General features: G+C 40.2%; 1 protein-coding gene across 2 annotated transcripts in view; it reads right to left on the bottom strand.

Moving 5' to 3' along the window:
• Positions 1-18,377, bottom strand: part of Vps45 (vacuolar protein sorting 45) — a 189,296-nt gene that overhangs the window by 51,958 nt on the left and 118,961 nt on the right. For both annotated transcript variants that reach the window (XM_067137958.2, XM_067137957.2), the window contains exon 8: positions 3,208-3,345. In XM_067137958.2, the coding sequence (XP_066994059.1) occupies positions 3,208-3,345 (138 nt within the window). The remainder of the gene's footprint in view (positions 1-3,207; positions 3,346-18,377) is intronic.

Below are 18,377 nucleotides of genomic sequence, written 5' to 3' on the forward strand. Positions count from 1 at the left end.
TAATTTTCAGAAGGCCAATTGGGAAAGATTCACCAACGAGCTTGATATAGAAGTTGCCAAGATCCCACCGAAACCTGAGATGTACGAGGCATTTGTCAAACGCGTCCAGACAGCCTCTAGAAGGATCATGCCAAGAGGTTGTAGAACAAATTACATACCAGGAATGACTGATGACAGCAAACAGCTGATAAACCATTACAAAGATCTTTTTGAGACTGACCCATTTGCTGATGAAACTATTCAGGTTGGTAAGGAATTGCTGCAAAATATCTCAGCAAATCGCAAAGTTAAGGGGACCTCACTGGTAGAGAATCTGGACATGAAGTTGAACAGTAGGTGAGCCTGGAATCTCCTGAAAAACCTCAGCGGTGACCCAACAAAACCTAGAAACTTCACTACAATTACAGCAGACCAGATTGCAACCCAATTACTCATGAACGGGAAGATTAAAGGTCGGAGTACACGGGAGCAACTGGAACGAACCCCAGGAAGTGAGAACCATTATCTCCAAGAACCCTTCACCTTGAATGAACTAGAGCCTGTCATCTCCATCTTGAAATTAAATAAGGCATCGATAATATCAGAGTAGAACAGATCAAGAAATTCGGCATGACTACTCTGCAATGGCTGCTTACAATGATAAATGAGTGTGTATCTAAGCTTTATATTCCCAAGCTCTGAAGGAAAGCTTGAGTGGTTGCACTACTTAAGCCTGGTAAGAAGCCAAACGATCCTAAAAACTTTTTCCCAGTATCATTGTTATGTCATTGTTTCAAGATCTTCGAGCGCCTTATCCTTAACCGAATTAGTGGCATCCTCGAAGGAAAGTTCATTCCTCAACAAGCTGGTTTTCGACCTGGAAAGTCATGCTGCAGTCAAATCCTGAACCTTACTCAACACATCGAGGATGGTTTTGAACAGTGTAAGGTAACTGGAGTTGCCTTTGTTGACTTAACAGCTGCGTATGACACCATCAACCACAGGAAGTTACTGAGGAAAATTTACCAGCTCACTAATGATTATCAACTAACATCTCTTATTGGCATTCTCCTGCAGAATAGAAGATTCCAAGTCTCTCTCCATGGTAAGAAGAGCAGATGGCGCGTACAAAAGAACGGTTTACCTCAAGGCAGTGTGCTAGCCCCTGTGCTCTTTAACATTTACACTAATGATCAGCCCATAATGGAACATACCAGACTTTTCATCAATGCCGACGATACTGCAGTGGCTGCCCAAGGAAAGACATTTGAAGAGGTGGAGGAAAAGTTGACTTCTGCACTAGATACTCTTGGCTCTTACTATGAAGGCAATCATCTAAAGCCAAATCCCAACAAGACTCAGGTGTGCGCATTTCACTTAAGGAATAGAGAAGCTCGGCGGGAATTGGACATTATATGGCAAGGCAAACGACTAGAACATTGTCCAACACCTGTGTATCTAGGCGGTACTCTTGACCGAACACTGTCCTTCAAAAAACATTGCCACAACACCAGGCTGAAAGTTAGTTCACGGAACAATATTTTGAGAAAGCTCACAGCCACCACCTGGGGAGCAAGCCCTCACATCCTGAGAACCTCTGCTCTTGCTTTGTGTGTGTCCGCTGCAGAGTATGCTTCACCTGTGTGGAGTGCATCCACTCACACCAAGGAGGTTGACATTGCAATCAACGAGACCGTACGTATCTTGTCGGGATGTCTGAAGCCAACCCCAGTTGACAAACTCTACCCGATTGTTGGGATAGCTCCCCCCCACTATCAGAAGGGCTGTTGCTACTGATGCAGAGAGGACAAAGCAGACTAATGATTCTCGCCACCCACTGCATGATCACCAGGCTGTAGTCTGTCGACTGAAGTCGAGAAAGAGCTTCATCACCAGGACTCAACCACTGGTAGGAACACCTGAGTCTAACCGCATCACCAGGTGGAAGAGCATGCTGCCGCCTGATACTCCTGCAAAGGAAGAGCTAGCTCCAGGAAATGACCTGCCCTACCCTATTTGGAGATCACTTAATCGTCTTAGGGTGGGCGTACCTCTTTGCAAGACCAACATGCAAAAATGGGCCATACTTCCAGCTGATGGAGACGCATCCTGCGAGTGTGGTGTAACACAAGATCCGAACCACCTGCTCATCTGTCCCCTACTAGAACATCCCTGCACTACACAGAGCCTGATCGAGGTGAACAACAAGGCCATCGGAGTTGCTACATTTTGGAAATGCTGACCGGACACGGAATGATGAATGATGATGATCCGTTAATTTTATGGTCCGTGCGACTTCTTGATATTTGTCATTTCTGATTAATTGGTGTGGATCATAATTCCTTTTTACTTTATTGTTTTTTTGGTGTCTTCTTCTTTAATGGTGTGAATTTAATTTCGATTTTGACTATGTAGTGGTCTGAATCGGTGTCTATTCCTTACAGCACTTTAACACTGTAAATTTCTCTTTGCAAAGATTTGTCCATACACACATGATCCAGCTGCCATTCCCCTTTTCTCCAGTCAGGGTGTTTCCAAGTTTAAAGTGTGTTTGGTCTCCTTACTATAAACCCTGTTCCAAATTGCAGGCATTGTTTCATAGTCTTCTGTCGAGGCTTTCCATTGTAAATTCTGTATCCTTGAGATTCAAACGGTTGTTCCATTGTATTTCTCATCTCTTGGAGCCCCACTATCAAAATTTTCTGTTTATTCAATTCATCAATAACACTTTTGAGTTTTCCTGTTTTCAATAGAGGATTAATATTGTGTCTCACAATACAGTTGATCTGGTTACGCTTGAACCTGTTCTTGTCTTCTGATGTATGTTTGGGTGACTGCAAATGCTCCGATTCATTGCTGTCTTTTAGGTGGCTACCCACCGAATTTGATGTAGCCTTCTTCGTCTTTCTTCCTGGGCAGAACGGTGGAATTCTTTTTCTAAAAGACCTTTCCATAATTGACTTTCGAAGGTAGTCAACCTTGAGTGGAGCAAGTTCCAATGATGATGATGATGATGATGATGATGATGATGATGATGATAAAATTATTAACTGATTACAACATTTGTGAAGTAACTTAATTAGAATGAAGTTTTTACAAACAAGCTTTAGTATACCAACTAGGTGCCCTTATAGCTACAACATTTTAACTCCCAAGAGAAACTTTTAAGACAGAACTAATTCTTAGGTAAAGTACATAAAAGCAAAGATACTGTGAACAGAACTTTACCTGCAGTTGCTGTGAGTGATCATTTTGGCAAGCCAACTCTTGTTCCAACTCAGAAACCTCCAACAGATTGTATCGATTAACAGCTGATGACAGCTCTCCAACTACAGTCACATGTTTGGAAACTGTCCCAGACATTTTCTGTAAATGAAACAGAAATGCTACAAAACTTATTTATATTCACTAATTAGTTCTTCCCAACAACTACAAAGGAGGCAAAATTCCAGGAACTCTTTGAAATCAAAAATTATCTAAGGGATGAATGAAGGATATATGAAAATGGTTATAGAGGGCCTACTGTTTATGAGAAATTGAGTCAAAATAATTTTCAAATATCTGCAGTCTTCTATAATTTTCAAATATCTGCAATCTTCTACAAGAGTTTTAAAATGATGACATAATATGAGGTGAGAGAGAGGATGAGGTAAAACAACAACTAAATTGGTGGTAAGAGGAATTTGACAAACATCGATTTTAAATCAGTCAAATCAAAACAGTATGCATGGTGATAACTATGATAATCAGAGGAAGCAAAGCAGTCAAGCCAAGCCTTGGAAAGTATCAAACTGAAATTGTTCAGTACTACAGATTCCTCGGAAGAGTTCTGTCAACCAATAATAGAGTTATGCATTAAATTAGCAGCAAGGTTTAAGTGGCTGCAACATTTTACAATTTTGTTTCCCAATATGCTACAGAAGTTTACCCCCATAAAGCAAAAATGTCACTTTACCAGACCTACTTGCTACTCATTCAGACCTTTGAACAGGAAGCTACAACAATGAACAGTCGACTACAAGCAACACAAATCAACTACCTTCAGCCGAGCATACAGAAGACCAGAGAGGACAAAATCAGAAAAAAATCATTCTACCTCCAATTAGGGCTACAACAGAAGTGCTTAATATTCAAGAGGAGGTGACTTGTTCGTTCCTATATCTCGCCTACTGGTATAGAGAATCGATGATGATTAATCATTATCTTTTCTGTAAATTTTTCTTTATATTTGTACATTCAAGTGTTGATTAATGAGTATACAAACTGCCAACAACTGCTGAGAGATAACAGGCATTTACGTTTTACTGAACTTCACTCAACATAATTTGGAAAATATCTCAAAGAGGTTATGCACTCATGTTCGTTCACTGCAGCATGAGATGTTCGATCAGATCATTCTTCCTGAAAGAATGCAATCACGGAACTTTGCCAAACTAGCCACACGTCATGATGACAGTGGATGAATAAAAGGCGACCTGGTCTGAAAGTCAAGATTTTTCATAGGTTTAGTGTGGTAGGAGCTCTTACCTGCTGAGCAAGTATATAGTGCAAAAGCAAGCAAGCTTCAAGTTTGATGTAGCTATTGATATCATGATATTTAACTATGGGGCCTCCAGTTTTACGTGGAATCCAAACAACTGTGTTGTAACTTTTCATTTTTAAAATCTTGTTGGGTGAGATTTGAAGCACATCAACCTTTATGATGAAGCACACCATGTCAGTGGACACACATATATCATCGTTGCACCTCAAAATGTTGGGGGAAGAAATACTGGTCCGCAGTACATGTTATCACTTAGAACGAAAATTCGTTGATACAGTTCATGCAATACTGAACCTTAGATCACAGAACCTTTCTGGTTAGAATTCTAAGCTGAAATATTACCACACAGAGTGGTTTTTCAAGGTGTAATGACGATATATCTTGTGATAATGAAGGCTGCGGGGAAGAGTTAGTAATACTGGTAAGCAGCGAAAATGTGTGTGGGCCAGCAGTGAGCTACATAAAGAGTGCAACTGAGGGAGCATGGAATCAAAAAATTTTGCAGTTTGATAAAATTCAAAAACAGGACAAAAACACGGTATTGAAAATTCAAAAATGACATTCTGTCTTTGTAGAGTCACCATCACCAAGAATGGCTAAGAGAGGAGCGAAAAACCTTGAGAATCGAAAGTTTGAGAGGAGGCAATGTGCCTGGTGAAATGTATGTGACACGTGATGAAAAAACGCAGATGAATTTCAAATTTTAGAGTAGCAGCATTCTCATTTTCTTCTCAGTTTAGCAGTCCTGTTCTCAATTATTGTTACAAATGTTGGCTAGGTGTGTTTGTTGTATTTTAAAGGTCAGAAGGGCACCGACAAAATTGAGAAGCTGTGTTAGAGAAAATAACGAGTGCATGGTAAACTATAAGTGACCATAGTGGAAACCGTCAATGAAGTTCCAATCTGTAATGGAAGAAACGAGGCTGTGTGAGAAACTTGGGCTGATAAATAAAAAGTGTAAAATGAGTGTGACAAAACTTTAAAACTTATGGTACTTAATAGGTGGCTGTCTTCTAGAGACGGCCTGGCCTTCTCAAAGTTAACCCCTCTCACAATTTAAATGAAATCAATGAAAGAAAGAACTTTCTACTTGAAACAATCATTCCATATATTTGTCAGAACTTCTATAAAAACAAACCCTGCCTCCATCTTTCCAACTCGCCACCACTCCCCCCACCTCCGCCCTCTCCCGAACAGCCCTGCACCCCCCCTTCCCCCTCCCATCATCGCAAACACAGCTGAGCCAACAATAGACACAATCGTAAGAACAGGACCGTTAACTTTGAAAAGGCCAGGCCATCTCAAGAGGACAACCACCTATTAAGTATGGTAAGTTTAAAAGTTTCGTCACACTCATTTCACACTTTTTACTTATCAGCCAGAGTTTCTCACACAGCCTCGTTTTTTCCATTATAGATTGGAACTTCATTGACGGTTTCCACTATGGTCACATATAGTTTACCATGCACTTGTTATCTTCTCTAACACAGCATATGAATTTTGACGCTGCCCTACCAACCATCTAAAATAAGGCAAACACACCTAGCCAGCATTTGTAACAATCATCGAGGACGGGACCGCTAAACTGAGAAGAAATTGAGAATGTTGCTATTCTAAAATTTGAAATTCATTGGCGTTTTTTCATCATGTGTCATATACATTTCACCTGGCATGCTGTCTCCTCTCAAACTTGGATTCTCAAGGTTTTTCGCTCCCCTCCTAGCTATTCGTAGTGATGGTGACTCTACAATGACAGAATGTCAGTTCTGAACGAGACTTTACTAAAGTCTTGAAGAGTCTCATTTAACCTTTTCTCAAACTGTATTTTATTGCTTATTATTTCATAATAAATAACATTAAATAACTTTTAAGTGTTTATATTGCCAGTCAAAATTACATGATCACCTGGTCAAAACTACAAAATAACAAATGTTAGAATAAATATTACTTTTAAACAAATCCTAAAGATAATATTAACATTTATTTTCACCAAACCATTTCATATATTGTGCTAATTATCGTGTATAAAATTTGAGAAATTTTAATAATAATGTTATTGGCTTTACGACCCACTAGCTACTTATATGGTTTTCGTAAACGCCAAGGTGCCAGTATATTTTTCCTAACATTCCATATAATATAATATATTTAAATTTTCAAATCAGACCACTGCTACTAAGCACTGTATATGTTACTTACACAACTAGTAATCAACAGCCAACGGCTGATATTGTTGTTATACACATTAATACCGAATATTGTATTCTTTCCTTAGACTCCTCCTATTGTAAAAATGTTAATATTAGATCTTAGTAATTATACTTTAATTTCAAATCAGGTGCCTGATTTAATCTTGAGGAGGTACAGTGACTGATGATGCATTCTATGAAAGGCGAAATATATCCCACATTCTTAAGGTAACAATGATCAATTCCTAATTGTATAAAAATGTTAATGTACTGAATAGGTGGTTAAGTAATAAATTAATTAGCATCTTACAACCATCATAATCTTCTGAATGACAGCCCACTACATCTGAATGCTGTCTTTTCTGCAATATATGATTGCAATCGGTGGAATTCTTCAAAAGACTTTTCATGGTTGACTGTCTAAGGCAAGGCTTCTCGAACACCCAAACTCTCACGTGTGCAAAGCGAGGCGCATAGGCTCTGTGCACTGTGCATCGGTCCGACTCGGCCCAACTAGGCTTGACTCGGATGGTGTAGTGCGCAGAGAGCGACAAAGCATTCAGTGATAGACGACTTGTTTATCAGTGAAATAGATAAGCGCACGGCAACAACATAATAATGGAGCAACTTGATTTGAAGAAATCAAAGACTTCTGAAAGTCCATTTCAATCGAACTGGGAACTTTCGTATTTTTTTGTCAGTCATGACGATAAAGCCAAATGCTTAATCTGTGGGACAATAATTACATGCATAAGAAAATCGTCTATTGAAAGACACTACAACAGACTACATTCAGAACATTATTGTGAAATCATAGAAGATCTCACATAGTTTACAAAAGGAGTACATTTATTGTTCCACATATTCAATACAATCGGCACCACGTTATGTGGTTAATTAGACATAGAAAATCTAAATATTATGGGGACATGTTTCGCCCTTCTTATTGGGAATCATCAGCCATATTAATTTAATCTTAAAACAAACATTGTTTAGAAGACAATTACATTTATAATTTGTAAAAATTGAACTGTGATTTCTTATGATACTAACTTTAGAGAATAGTGGTTATAAAATAGAATGTTGGGGCATGACAAGTACAACACTTGCTAAAATTATTGTAAATTAATTTAAAATCTTGTCTAAAAGAAAATTTGTGTCAATATAAAGTTCTAAAAACGGCACTTCTCTGGTACTAGAGTGGATCCTCTTCGTTATGAAAGTCAGCATACATTTGCTGGGGCAGTTGTCAATGTAAGTTTTCAATAGGCTGAAATGGTTGAAAACTTGAAGGTGAATTTATTTATATTTTGCACTCCGACATTAAAAGATTGGCTAAGAGAAAAGGCGAATGTTATGACGTACGAGTTTTCCGGGGATTTTTCGATGATACAGACCACTATCTGATCTGTAGTGAACTAAGTATCTCTAGGCGTAGGGTAGAGAAAGTGAAATCTGTCTGCAAATAAGGGTAGAAAATCTCCAGGGCGAGGATACAAGATGGCGGCTAGAGTAGACACGCGCAAGCTTAGTGCTTCTGCAGTTTGTGTTGTTTGTGTGGTAATAATCAGAGTTGTTGCGCTTTACGGTTCTCTGCACGGGTCTATTCGAGTTAAGGAATCGGTGTGTGCAAGTGAAAAAGTGAGTTCTCCTTTTGCATGGCTACTAGCAGAGAGAAACTACTACATTCCGGCGTTCTCTCTGACTGGATGCGCCATTTTCCAGACTTATAGGCGCCTCCCTACTAGCTCTGAGCCGAACAAGCCTAGGCCTGGTCGCTCAGCGATTAGGGGCTTGCTTTGCCTCCTACTACTGGCTGGAGATGTTCACTTAAACCCCGGTCCCACCACTTGTGAAATGAAAACAGACATAAATATCTATTGTCAGAATGTGCAAAGCCTAAACAATAAGCTGTCTGATTGTGAACTATCCCTGCCAGACTTAAGAGAAGTTGACGTGATCGGACTTACTGAAACATGGCTCTCGTGGGCTAGTGACAGTGAACTACCACTCAGTGCTAATTACAGCATATTCCGTCGTGATCGCGCTACTCTAGGTGGTGGAGTGTTGCTAGCAGTGAACAGTGCGTTACCGTGTAAACGAAGGACAGATCTCGAACGGGACTGTGAGTTAGTGTGGGTGGAGCTACACTTTCCTCGACGCCCTGTACTTGTGGGATGTTACTACAGACCACCAAACAGCCCGTTCTGTGACCTTGAACAGTGCCTGGACTCAGTCATTGCAGCTCTCCCTCATGGTGAAGTAATTTTAATGGGCGACTTTAACCTGTCTATAAAGTGGTCTTCTCCAACTACCGGACTGTCAGCTAACAACTGTGACACATACTTTATAGACAGTTTTATTAATGGCCTCGGACTGAAACAGTTTAATATGTACCCAACCTGTGGACCCAACACCCTGGACTTCATACTCTCCTCATTAGAACTTAAAACAATAACCCCAGGCAGAAACCTTTTCCTCTGCGACCACCAGTCTCTCGATGCTACATTCCTTCTTCCCCACCCCTCCTCAAAGCCTCACAGCAGGACATCCTACCGCCCTACCTACATCTGGCGACGTGCCGACTGGCCTGCAATGTGTCGTGCCCTGGAATGCCTTCCCTGGAGTCTGCTCGAAATAGCTGACATCGAATCGGCTCTTGACCTGCTGTACGACTGGCTGCAAGCTGCAATTAAAGACTTCGTACCTGCACAACGGGCTACTACCAGCAAACATCAACACTGGATATCACATGAGACCAGACTGATACTGTTTAATAAAAAGAGAGCTTGGCGCCTGTGGAAAGACTTCCCTAACCCACACACTCACAATACTTTCGTTAAAATCCGCCGCCACGCGAGGTTTATGGTCAGAAGAGACTACAAAACACATGTAGACACTCTCACTGAAAACGTCCGCAGCAATCCCAAGCGCTACTGGAGTCTCATCAACACATGAAGAAGGACAGAGCGGATTCCTGTCAGCGTGAACCACAACGATGCAACAGCAGACGGCGCCGATCGCAATGAACTGTTCAACAGGTATTTCTTCTCCAACTTCTCCCCTCCCTTACAAAACCAACCGCTCCCACCCATTGGTACAGCCTCAAACAGAACCCTATCAAGCATAACTACCACACCAAGTGAAGTTCATGACCTTCTTCAAACTCTTCGTACCAACAAAGCTACCGGTGCCGACACTATAGGTCCTCTTTTCCTAAAAAATACTGCCAGTACTCTTTGCGTCCCTCTATCTAAATTATTTAACAGATGTTTTGCCGCGGGCTATTTTCCTAATACCTGGAAAGAGGCAAATATTGTTCCACTTCTCAAATCAGGCAACAAATTTAATGTTTCATCTTACCGACCAATTTCTATTCTCCCCACACTATCCTTTATCTTTGAAAAAATTATACACCAGCGTCTCCTCGCATTCACGTTGCCGTATATCTCAACCAAGCAGCATGGTTTTCTACCAGGTGGCTCTTGTCTAACAAACCTAGCCACTCTGCATAGCTTTGCATCACACGCCATTGCAGCTAAATCGCAGCTGGATATCTGCTACGTAGACATTTCGAAAGCTTTCGATTCTCTAGACCATACCCTGTTGCTCCATAAACTCTCCGAACGATTTAATATACATGGCAGTCTTCTGACCCTTCTTTCTGGCTTCCTACATAACCGTTGGCAGAGAGTGGTAATATCAGGCACTTCATCCTCATGGTTACCAGTCACGTCCGGTGTCCCACAAGGCAGTACTCTTGGCCCCTTGCTGTTTTCTTTGTTTATGGACGATCTGCCGTCCGAACTCAACGAAACAGCCAATACCCTACTCTTTGCTGACAACTGCAAGATATTTAGGGAGATCACGAATCCAGGAGATGCAGCTCTGCTACAGTCCTCACTTAATGCCCTCTCGAACTGGTGCCGTACTTGGAAACTTATCCCCAATCCACAAAAATGCAGCCACATGACCATAACACTACGTAAATCTCCTCTACCGACATCATATTACCTACTCGACAAGCCCATCACCGTAGTTACGCAACAGCGTGACCTAGGTGTAATATTTGATACAAAATTACAATTTAAGACCCACATAGAAACATATACAACCAAGGCCATGAAATTACTAGGCATTCTCTATCGCTTCACAGAAATGTCTGACCCCATTGCTCTTCGTCACTTCTTCCTCACGATCATTCAACCTCTCTTAAACTACTGCTCTCCTATTTGGACAACAGCCTCCCCCTCCAATACTAAGCAGTTAGACAGAGCAGTGTCCTTCTTTGCTGCAATTGTAAGGAACAGAAACCCCAAGCTCAGAAATCTGTCTACGCAGCAAGTATTAATGGCAATTAATATGTCACCGCTGCACATCAGGCGACAGGTAGCTGACCTGAGTTTCCTCCACGGGATCTTAAATGGGCATTACCGCTCGGAACATCTTGTCTCACTCTTCTCTCTCCGCGTTCCTTCCCGCTCCACCAGAACCAAAGACCTTATCCACATTCCCCACACTCAGCAGACAATACTTCAACGATCTTTCCTAATCCGCCTCCCGACACTCTTTAACAATATTAACAGGAGACAAGAACTCGAAATAGCATCAAATAAAAGTGTATTCGAGAGGTGTGTAAATAGCCTCTTAAAGATAAGTTGATGTGAAGGGATTATACCGCCATCTTGACCCACGACGACTTGGCTATGAATATGGACATTCTTATGGTTTTCGATTTGGACAGTTGTTATTAATAGGCTGTGTACCTGATCTTGTTATATTTTGTTATGTTTGTTATATTTTATTATGAAAGTTTACGTTGGTTAAATAGTCTGTTGGCAGTGCAAGTGAAATTTGCTCAGTGTAGCTGTATCTTGTGCTTTGTGAATAAATAAATTTTTTAAAAAATATTAGACAGAAGTACATGGATATGATTAGTGAGAAGTTTCGAACAGTAGACAGTAAGCATGTTCAGGATATAGAAAGTGAAAGGGTGGCATACAGGGATGCTGGTAGTAGAAACAGCAAGGGAATGCCTAGGAACAACTGTGTGTAAAGATGGGAAAAGGCAAACATCTTGGTGGAATGATTAAGTGAGAGCAGCTTGTAAACGTAAAAAGAAGGCTTATCAGAAATGGCTCCGAACAAGGGCCAAGGCAGACAGGGATTTGTACGTAGTTGAAAGAAACAGAGCGAAACAAACAGTTGTTGAATCCAAAAAGAAGTCATGGGAAGATTTTGGTAATAACCTGGAAAGGCTAGGTCAAGCAGCAGGGAAACCTTTCTGGACAGTAATAAAGAATCTTAGGAAGGGAGGGAAAAAGGAAATGAACAGTGTTTTGAGTAATTCAGGTGAACTCATAATAGATCCCAGGGAATCACTGGAGAGGTGGAGGAAATATTTTGAACATCTTCTCAATGTAAAAGGAAATCATCCTGGTGGTGTTGCGAACAGCCAAGCTCATGGGGAGGAAGAAAATGATGTTGGTGAAATTACGCTTGAGGAAGTGGAAAGGATGGTAAATAAACTCCATTGTCATAAAGCAGCAAGAATAGATGAAATTAGACCTGAAATGGTGAAGTATAGTGGGAAGGCAGGGATGAAATGGCTTCTTATAGTAGTAAGATTAGCATGGAGTGTTGGTAAGGTACCTTCAGATTGGACAAAAGCAGTAATTGCACCTATCTATACACAAGGGAACAGGAAGGATTGCCACAACTATCGAGGTATCTCATTGATTAGTATACCAGGCAAAGTATTCACTGGTATCTTGGAAGGTAGGGTGCGATCAGTGGTTGAGAGGAAGTTGGATGTAAACTAGTGTGGTTTCAGACCACAGAGAGGCTGTCAGGATCAGATTTTCAGTATGAGCCAGGTAATTGAAAAATGCTACGAGAGGAATAGGCAGTTGTGTTTATGTTTCGTAGATCTAGAGAAAGCATATGACAGGGTACCGAGGGAAAAGATGTTCACTATATTGGGGGACTATGGAATTAAAGGTAGATTATTAAAATCAATCAAAAGCATTTATGTTGACAATTGGGCTTCAGTAAGAATTGATGGTAGAATGAGTTCTTGGTTCAGGGTACTTACAGGGGTTAGACAAGGCTGTAATCTGTCACCTTTGCTGTTCATAGTTTACATGGATCATCTGCTGAAAGGTAAAAAGGCAGGGTGGGATTCAATTAGGTGGAAATGTAGTAAGCAGTCTGGCCTATGCTGACGACTTGGTCTTAATGGCAGATTGTGCCGAAAGCCTGCAGTCTAATATCTTGGAACGTGAAAATAGGTGCAACAAGTATGAAAATTAGCCTTTCGAAGGCGAAATTAATGTCAGTAAGTAAGAAATTCAACAGAACTGAATGTCAGATTGGTGATACAAAGCTAGAACAGGTCGATAATTTCAAGTATTTAGCTTGTGTGTTCTCCCAGGATGGTAATATAGTAAGTGAGATTGAATCAAGGTGTTGTAAAGCTAATGCAGTGAGCTCGCAGTTGCGATCAACAGTATTCTGTAAGAAGGAAATCAGCTCCCAGACGAAACTATCTTTACATTGGTCTGTTTTCAGACCAACTTTGCTTTACGGGAGTGAAAGCTGGGTGGACTCAGGATATGTTATTCGTAAGTTAGAACTAACAGACATGAAAGTAGCAAGAATGATTGCTGGTACAAACAGGTGGGAACAATGGCAGGAGGGTACTCGGAATGAGGAGATAAAGGCTAATTTAGGAATGAACTCGATGGATGAAGCTGTACGCATAAACCGGCTTCAGTGGTGGGAGCATGTGAGGCGAATGGAGAGGATAGGTTACCTAGGAGAATAATGGACTCTGTTAATGGAGGGTAAGAGAAGTAGAAGTAGACCAAGACGACGATGGTTAGACTCAGTTTCTAACGATTTAAAGATAAACGGTATAGAACTAAATGAGGCCAAAACACTAGGTGCAAATCGAGGATTGTGGCGACGTTTAGCAAATTCACAGAGGCTTGCAGACTGAACGCTGAAAGGCATAACAGTCGATAATGATAATGTATGTATGTATGTATGTATATAAATGTCATTGTGTGAAGGCGGAGATGAAGATCATTGGTACGGCAGAACTGGCGGAGGAGGCACCCTTGCCTTTTGGGATAGTAATAAAAAGCCTGTTTAAAATCCAGGTGCATCTGAGTGGTATCCACCGGCTTCCTGGTCCGCGTCTGACACCTTGTAGGTGCGGCGGCAATATCAAGCTCCAGGAACTAACAATCCCTGGTTCTAAGCACCCAGCACTGCTGGATCTCCTATTACAAGCCAAACATGATTTGTGAGCGTAGTAACAACATTACCCCAGGTGGTATCCAATCCACCCGTCGCATTGAGACGGCAACCAGGCTTTCGGATTCTAGGGAGCCTGGACAACCACAAAAACATGGGAGAGAGTCGGAGCTCTCCGGTAAACTATCCCACAAAACCCCCATATACATTGGTACATTCAATATCAACACTTTGATACAACCAGGAAAATTACTAAATTCAGTCACAGAACTTGATCGGCAAAAAATTCTTATCCTTGCCCTGCAGGAAACTCGATTTACTGATGATGCCACCACGGATTATGGAAATTACCATATATTCAAAAGTAAAACAGACCAAAAGATTCTAAATAGGACCCCTGTATTTGGTATAAGCTTCATTGTTCATAAAAGTATATTGAACTCGATCCAGGAAGTTAATTCCATCAGCAATCGCCTAATGACCATGAGGATTCAGTGTGCCAATAAAAAATATACATTAATAAATGCACACATCCCTACAAATATAGACAACAAGAAGAATCCCCAAACGTGGACAAATTTTGGAACAAACTTGAAAAAGCAATGTCAAAAATTCCAAAGGATGACGTTAGAATCCTCTTAGGCAATTTCAATGCACAAATCGGCCAAGAAAAGGAACACAGGAAAACTGTCGGACTCTACCCGGCGCACAAATTTACCAACAAAAACGGTCAAGACTCACTGAACTATGTCAACAGTGCAACCTTAAAATCATGTCCACATCCCTCAGGAAGCATCCCAAGAAACAAAAAACCTGGAGGTCCCCCACTGAATCCATTGGTGAATTTCAGAGTGATCATGTAGCTATCTCGTATCAGCTACAGAAAGAGGTACATGATGTACAAGTGAGAAGAGGAGCAAACATCGACTCTGATCACTATCTCACAAGAGTTAAAGTAAAATTTACTCCAAGAAAATACCACCCCAAGAAAATCCAACAACAGAAATTTGACATAAAACGGATTCCTGTTACGGATCTAAAAGAAGCATGGGAAAATCAGCCAGCGAAAACATGGGAAGAATTCCACACCAAAATCATAGAGAAGGCACGAGAAATGGTACCCTTAAAAAGGAATACAAAACACCCCTGGTGGAACTCAACATGGAACTGAGCCCTGGAGATAAGAAAATCTGCGTTTCAGAAATACAACAGTAGAAAATCCCAGAAAACTCAACGAGAATTTTATGAGACCAGAAAACAAGTATCCAAAACCATCAGGCAAGAGAAAAGAAAGCACCTGAAAGAACAACTGGAGTCAATTTAAAGTTAAAAACTTCATGATTGTTCCGTATTGAATAGAGAAAATAAGATGTACAATATTATAGGGAATGATCCACCTTTCAATACTCCGTAGTAAAAAGTAGTTACAACCTGTTTAATGGGACCGGTTTCAACACATTTAGAGTGTCATCATCAGCCAATTAGCGAAGATCTTAACAATAACTAACATATTAAACATAGGCAAAATATTAACATTGTATCACATCGTGGCAACTCAGTTAATGTTCAAAACACAATAATCACAGTCAAGAGAGTAAACAGAACATCACTATCTTGCGCCGAACTTCAAATATATTTGTTTTCGGCGCAAGATAGTGATGTTCTGTTTACTCTCTTGACTGTGATTATTGTGTTTTGAACATTAACTGAGTTGCCACGATGTGATACAATGTTAATATTTTGCCTATGTTTAATATGTTAGTTATTGTTAAGATCTTCGCTAATTGGCTGATGATGACACTCTAAATGTGTTGAAATCGGTCCCATTAAACAGGTTGTAACTACTTTTTACTACGGAGTATTGAAAGGTGGATCATTCCCTATAATATTGTACAACTGGAGTCAATTGAAGAAAACTTCAGAAACCACAACACAAGGGATTTCTACAGAACATTCACAGAAAAAATCCAAGGATACATTCCACAGAACTTATGTTTCAGGAAACACGACGGAAAATTGGCGCTTACTAATAAAGAAAACTGCCAAGTACTTGCACGGTACTTCTCAGAACTTCTTAACTGCCCCGAGCCCACTGAAAGATTTCTTGAAGAAGCATCCAGTTTCACTCACCCAGAATCACCTCCACCAAACCAGGAAGAAATTCAGAGCCACATTAAACGACTAAAGAACAACAGAACCTCGGGAAGAGATGGGATTGTTGCAGAATTCCTTAAGAATCTTGGTCCAAATTCACTCAGAGAACTTACAGAAATCATACAGAAAATTTGGAAAAACGAAAAACTCCCAGAAGACTGGAAATGTGCCTTAATTACACCCACTTCACAAAAAAGGAGACAAAACTGATGTGAACAACTATAGGGGAATCTCCCTCCTTGAAGTTGGCTACAAAATTTTCTCTGCATGCCTGTTGAAAAGAATACAAGAACAACTAGAGCATAAGATTGGTGAATATCAAGCTGGGTTCCGCCCTCACAGATCATGCACTGAACAGATCTTCAACCTCAAAACCGCTCTAAAATTCAGGGTCCTCAGAAACCTTCCAATCATCTGTACCTTCGTAGATTTCAAGAAGGCTTATGATTCAATTGATCGTCAATCTCTGTTCAACATCCTGAAAGAACAGGGACTAGACTCCAAAACGCTAAACTTGACCAAACAGACCCTCACTGACACGAAGTCAAGAGTGAAATTCATGGGAGAAATCTCAGACGAATTCCTGATAAAAACTGGTGTCCGGCAAGGAGATGGACTGTCACCCCTCCTCTTCAACCTCGTCCTAGATAAGGTGATGAGGGAATGGGAAAAAGAACTGAAACCACAACATAGCTGGAACCCAGTAAACATCAGGACACGAAAAAACAAGCTTGAAATTCCATGCTTAGCCTTCGCGGATGACTTGGCCCTTTTGTCCAGCAATGAAGTCACAGCAATAAAGCAAGTTGAAATTCTCCAAGAATGTGCCAGAAAGGTCGGACTTCATATCTCCTTCCAGAAAACTGAATTTTTCTGTGCAAAACTAGACATCCATAGTCTCAATACAAAATACGGAAAAATCAGCAGAGTCCCTCACTTCAAATACCTGGGCGAAATTCTCGAACCAACCGGACAAGAGAAAATAGCCCAAAACAACCGTGTCCAAAAACTCAGAAGAGCTTATGGGAGAACAAGAGAAATCTACAACAAAAAATGTATGTCTCTGCACGTTAAGATTAAACATTACAATACTGTAATCAAACCTGAGGCTTTATATGCAGGGGAAACTCTAACGCTTCATAGAAAGGGCGAGCTGGAAAATATCCTAAAAGAAGAGCGAAAAATCATGAGGAAAATTTTAGGACCAAGACACACGGGAGAAGGGTACTGCCTCCAAACCCGGAAATCCACAGAAAAATTATCTAATATTGCGGCAGACCTCAGGAAAAGAAAGCTGAAATTTTATGGACATGTTAAGAGGCTTCCAGAAAATAGACTAACCCACCAAGTTCTTGAAAGATTTGATAAACTGAAGAATTTCCCTTGGATACAACAAACAAAAGTGGACATGAAGAACGCACAAATTCAACCTGAAGACATTTTGAATCGAAATATATATAGAAAGAAAATTGACAAGTGGGAAGTTACTTCAGAGAATGAAGTACCAAAAAGAGCAGGTACCAAGTGGACGGAAGAATGGAAAAGGATCTTTAGTCAACAGATGAAAGCGTCCTGGATCCTCCGCAAACGAAATCATAAATAAAGCTTCGTGTGTTCCAAAAGGGACCATTCACGTATAATAATAATAATAATAATAATAATAATAATAATAATAATAATAATAATAATAATAATAATAATAAATGTCATTGTCTTCTAAACAATGTTTGTTTTAAGATTAAATATGGCTGATGATGCCCAATAAGAATAATGCCCATGTCCTTATAATACTGTATTTAGATTTTCTATGTCTAATTAACCACATAACGTGGTACTGATTGTATTGAATAGGTGGAAAAATAAATGTACTCCTTTTGTAAACTAAGTGAGATCGCTGTTTTCAATACAGATAAAAAATGCGAGTGATGGTTTGTAATCATAGGAGATGCCACAGAGAAAGAATTAAGGAAGCTGAAACATCTTGAAGAAGAGCATTCTATATCCACAAACGAGGTTTGTTACAGTACTGTAGCATTTTTATTTTGGTTACGGGTCCTGCAAATTTTTAAAAATTATGCTTACATACCTCTCAAACATGTATGTGTATTTCTAATTCACCTTTTTTTAATATATCTAATTTAGAGCAAAGAAGTTGAAGGGTGTAGTGACGCTGCCTTTAGAGCTAGTTATAAAGTAGCTTTACAGCCAGCAAGAGCTAGGAAGCCATTTATGGAAGGGCCACTAATAAAGAG

This window comes from Anabrus simplex, chromosome 1, assembly GCF_040414725.1.
Source record: "Anabrus simplex isolate iqAnaSimp1 chromosome 1, ASM4041472v1, whole genome shotgun sequence".
Taxonomy (NCBI): domain Eukaryota; kingdom Metazoa; phylum Arthropoda; class Insecta; order Orthoptera; family Tettigoniidae; genus Anabrus; species Anabrus simplex.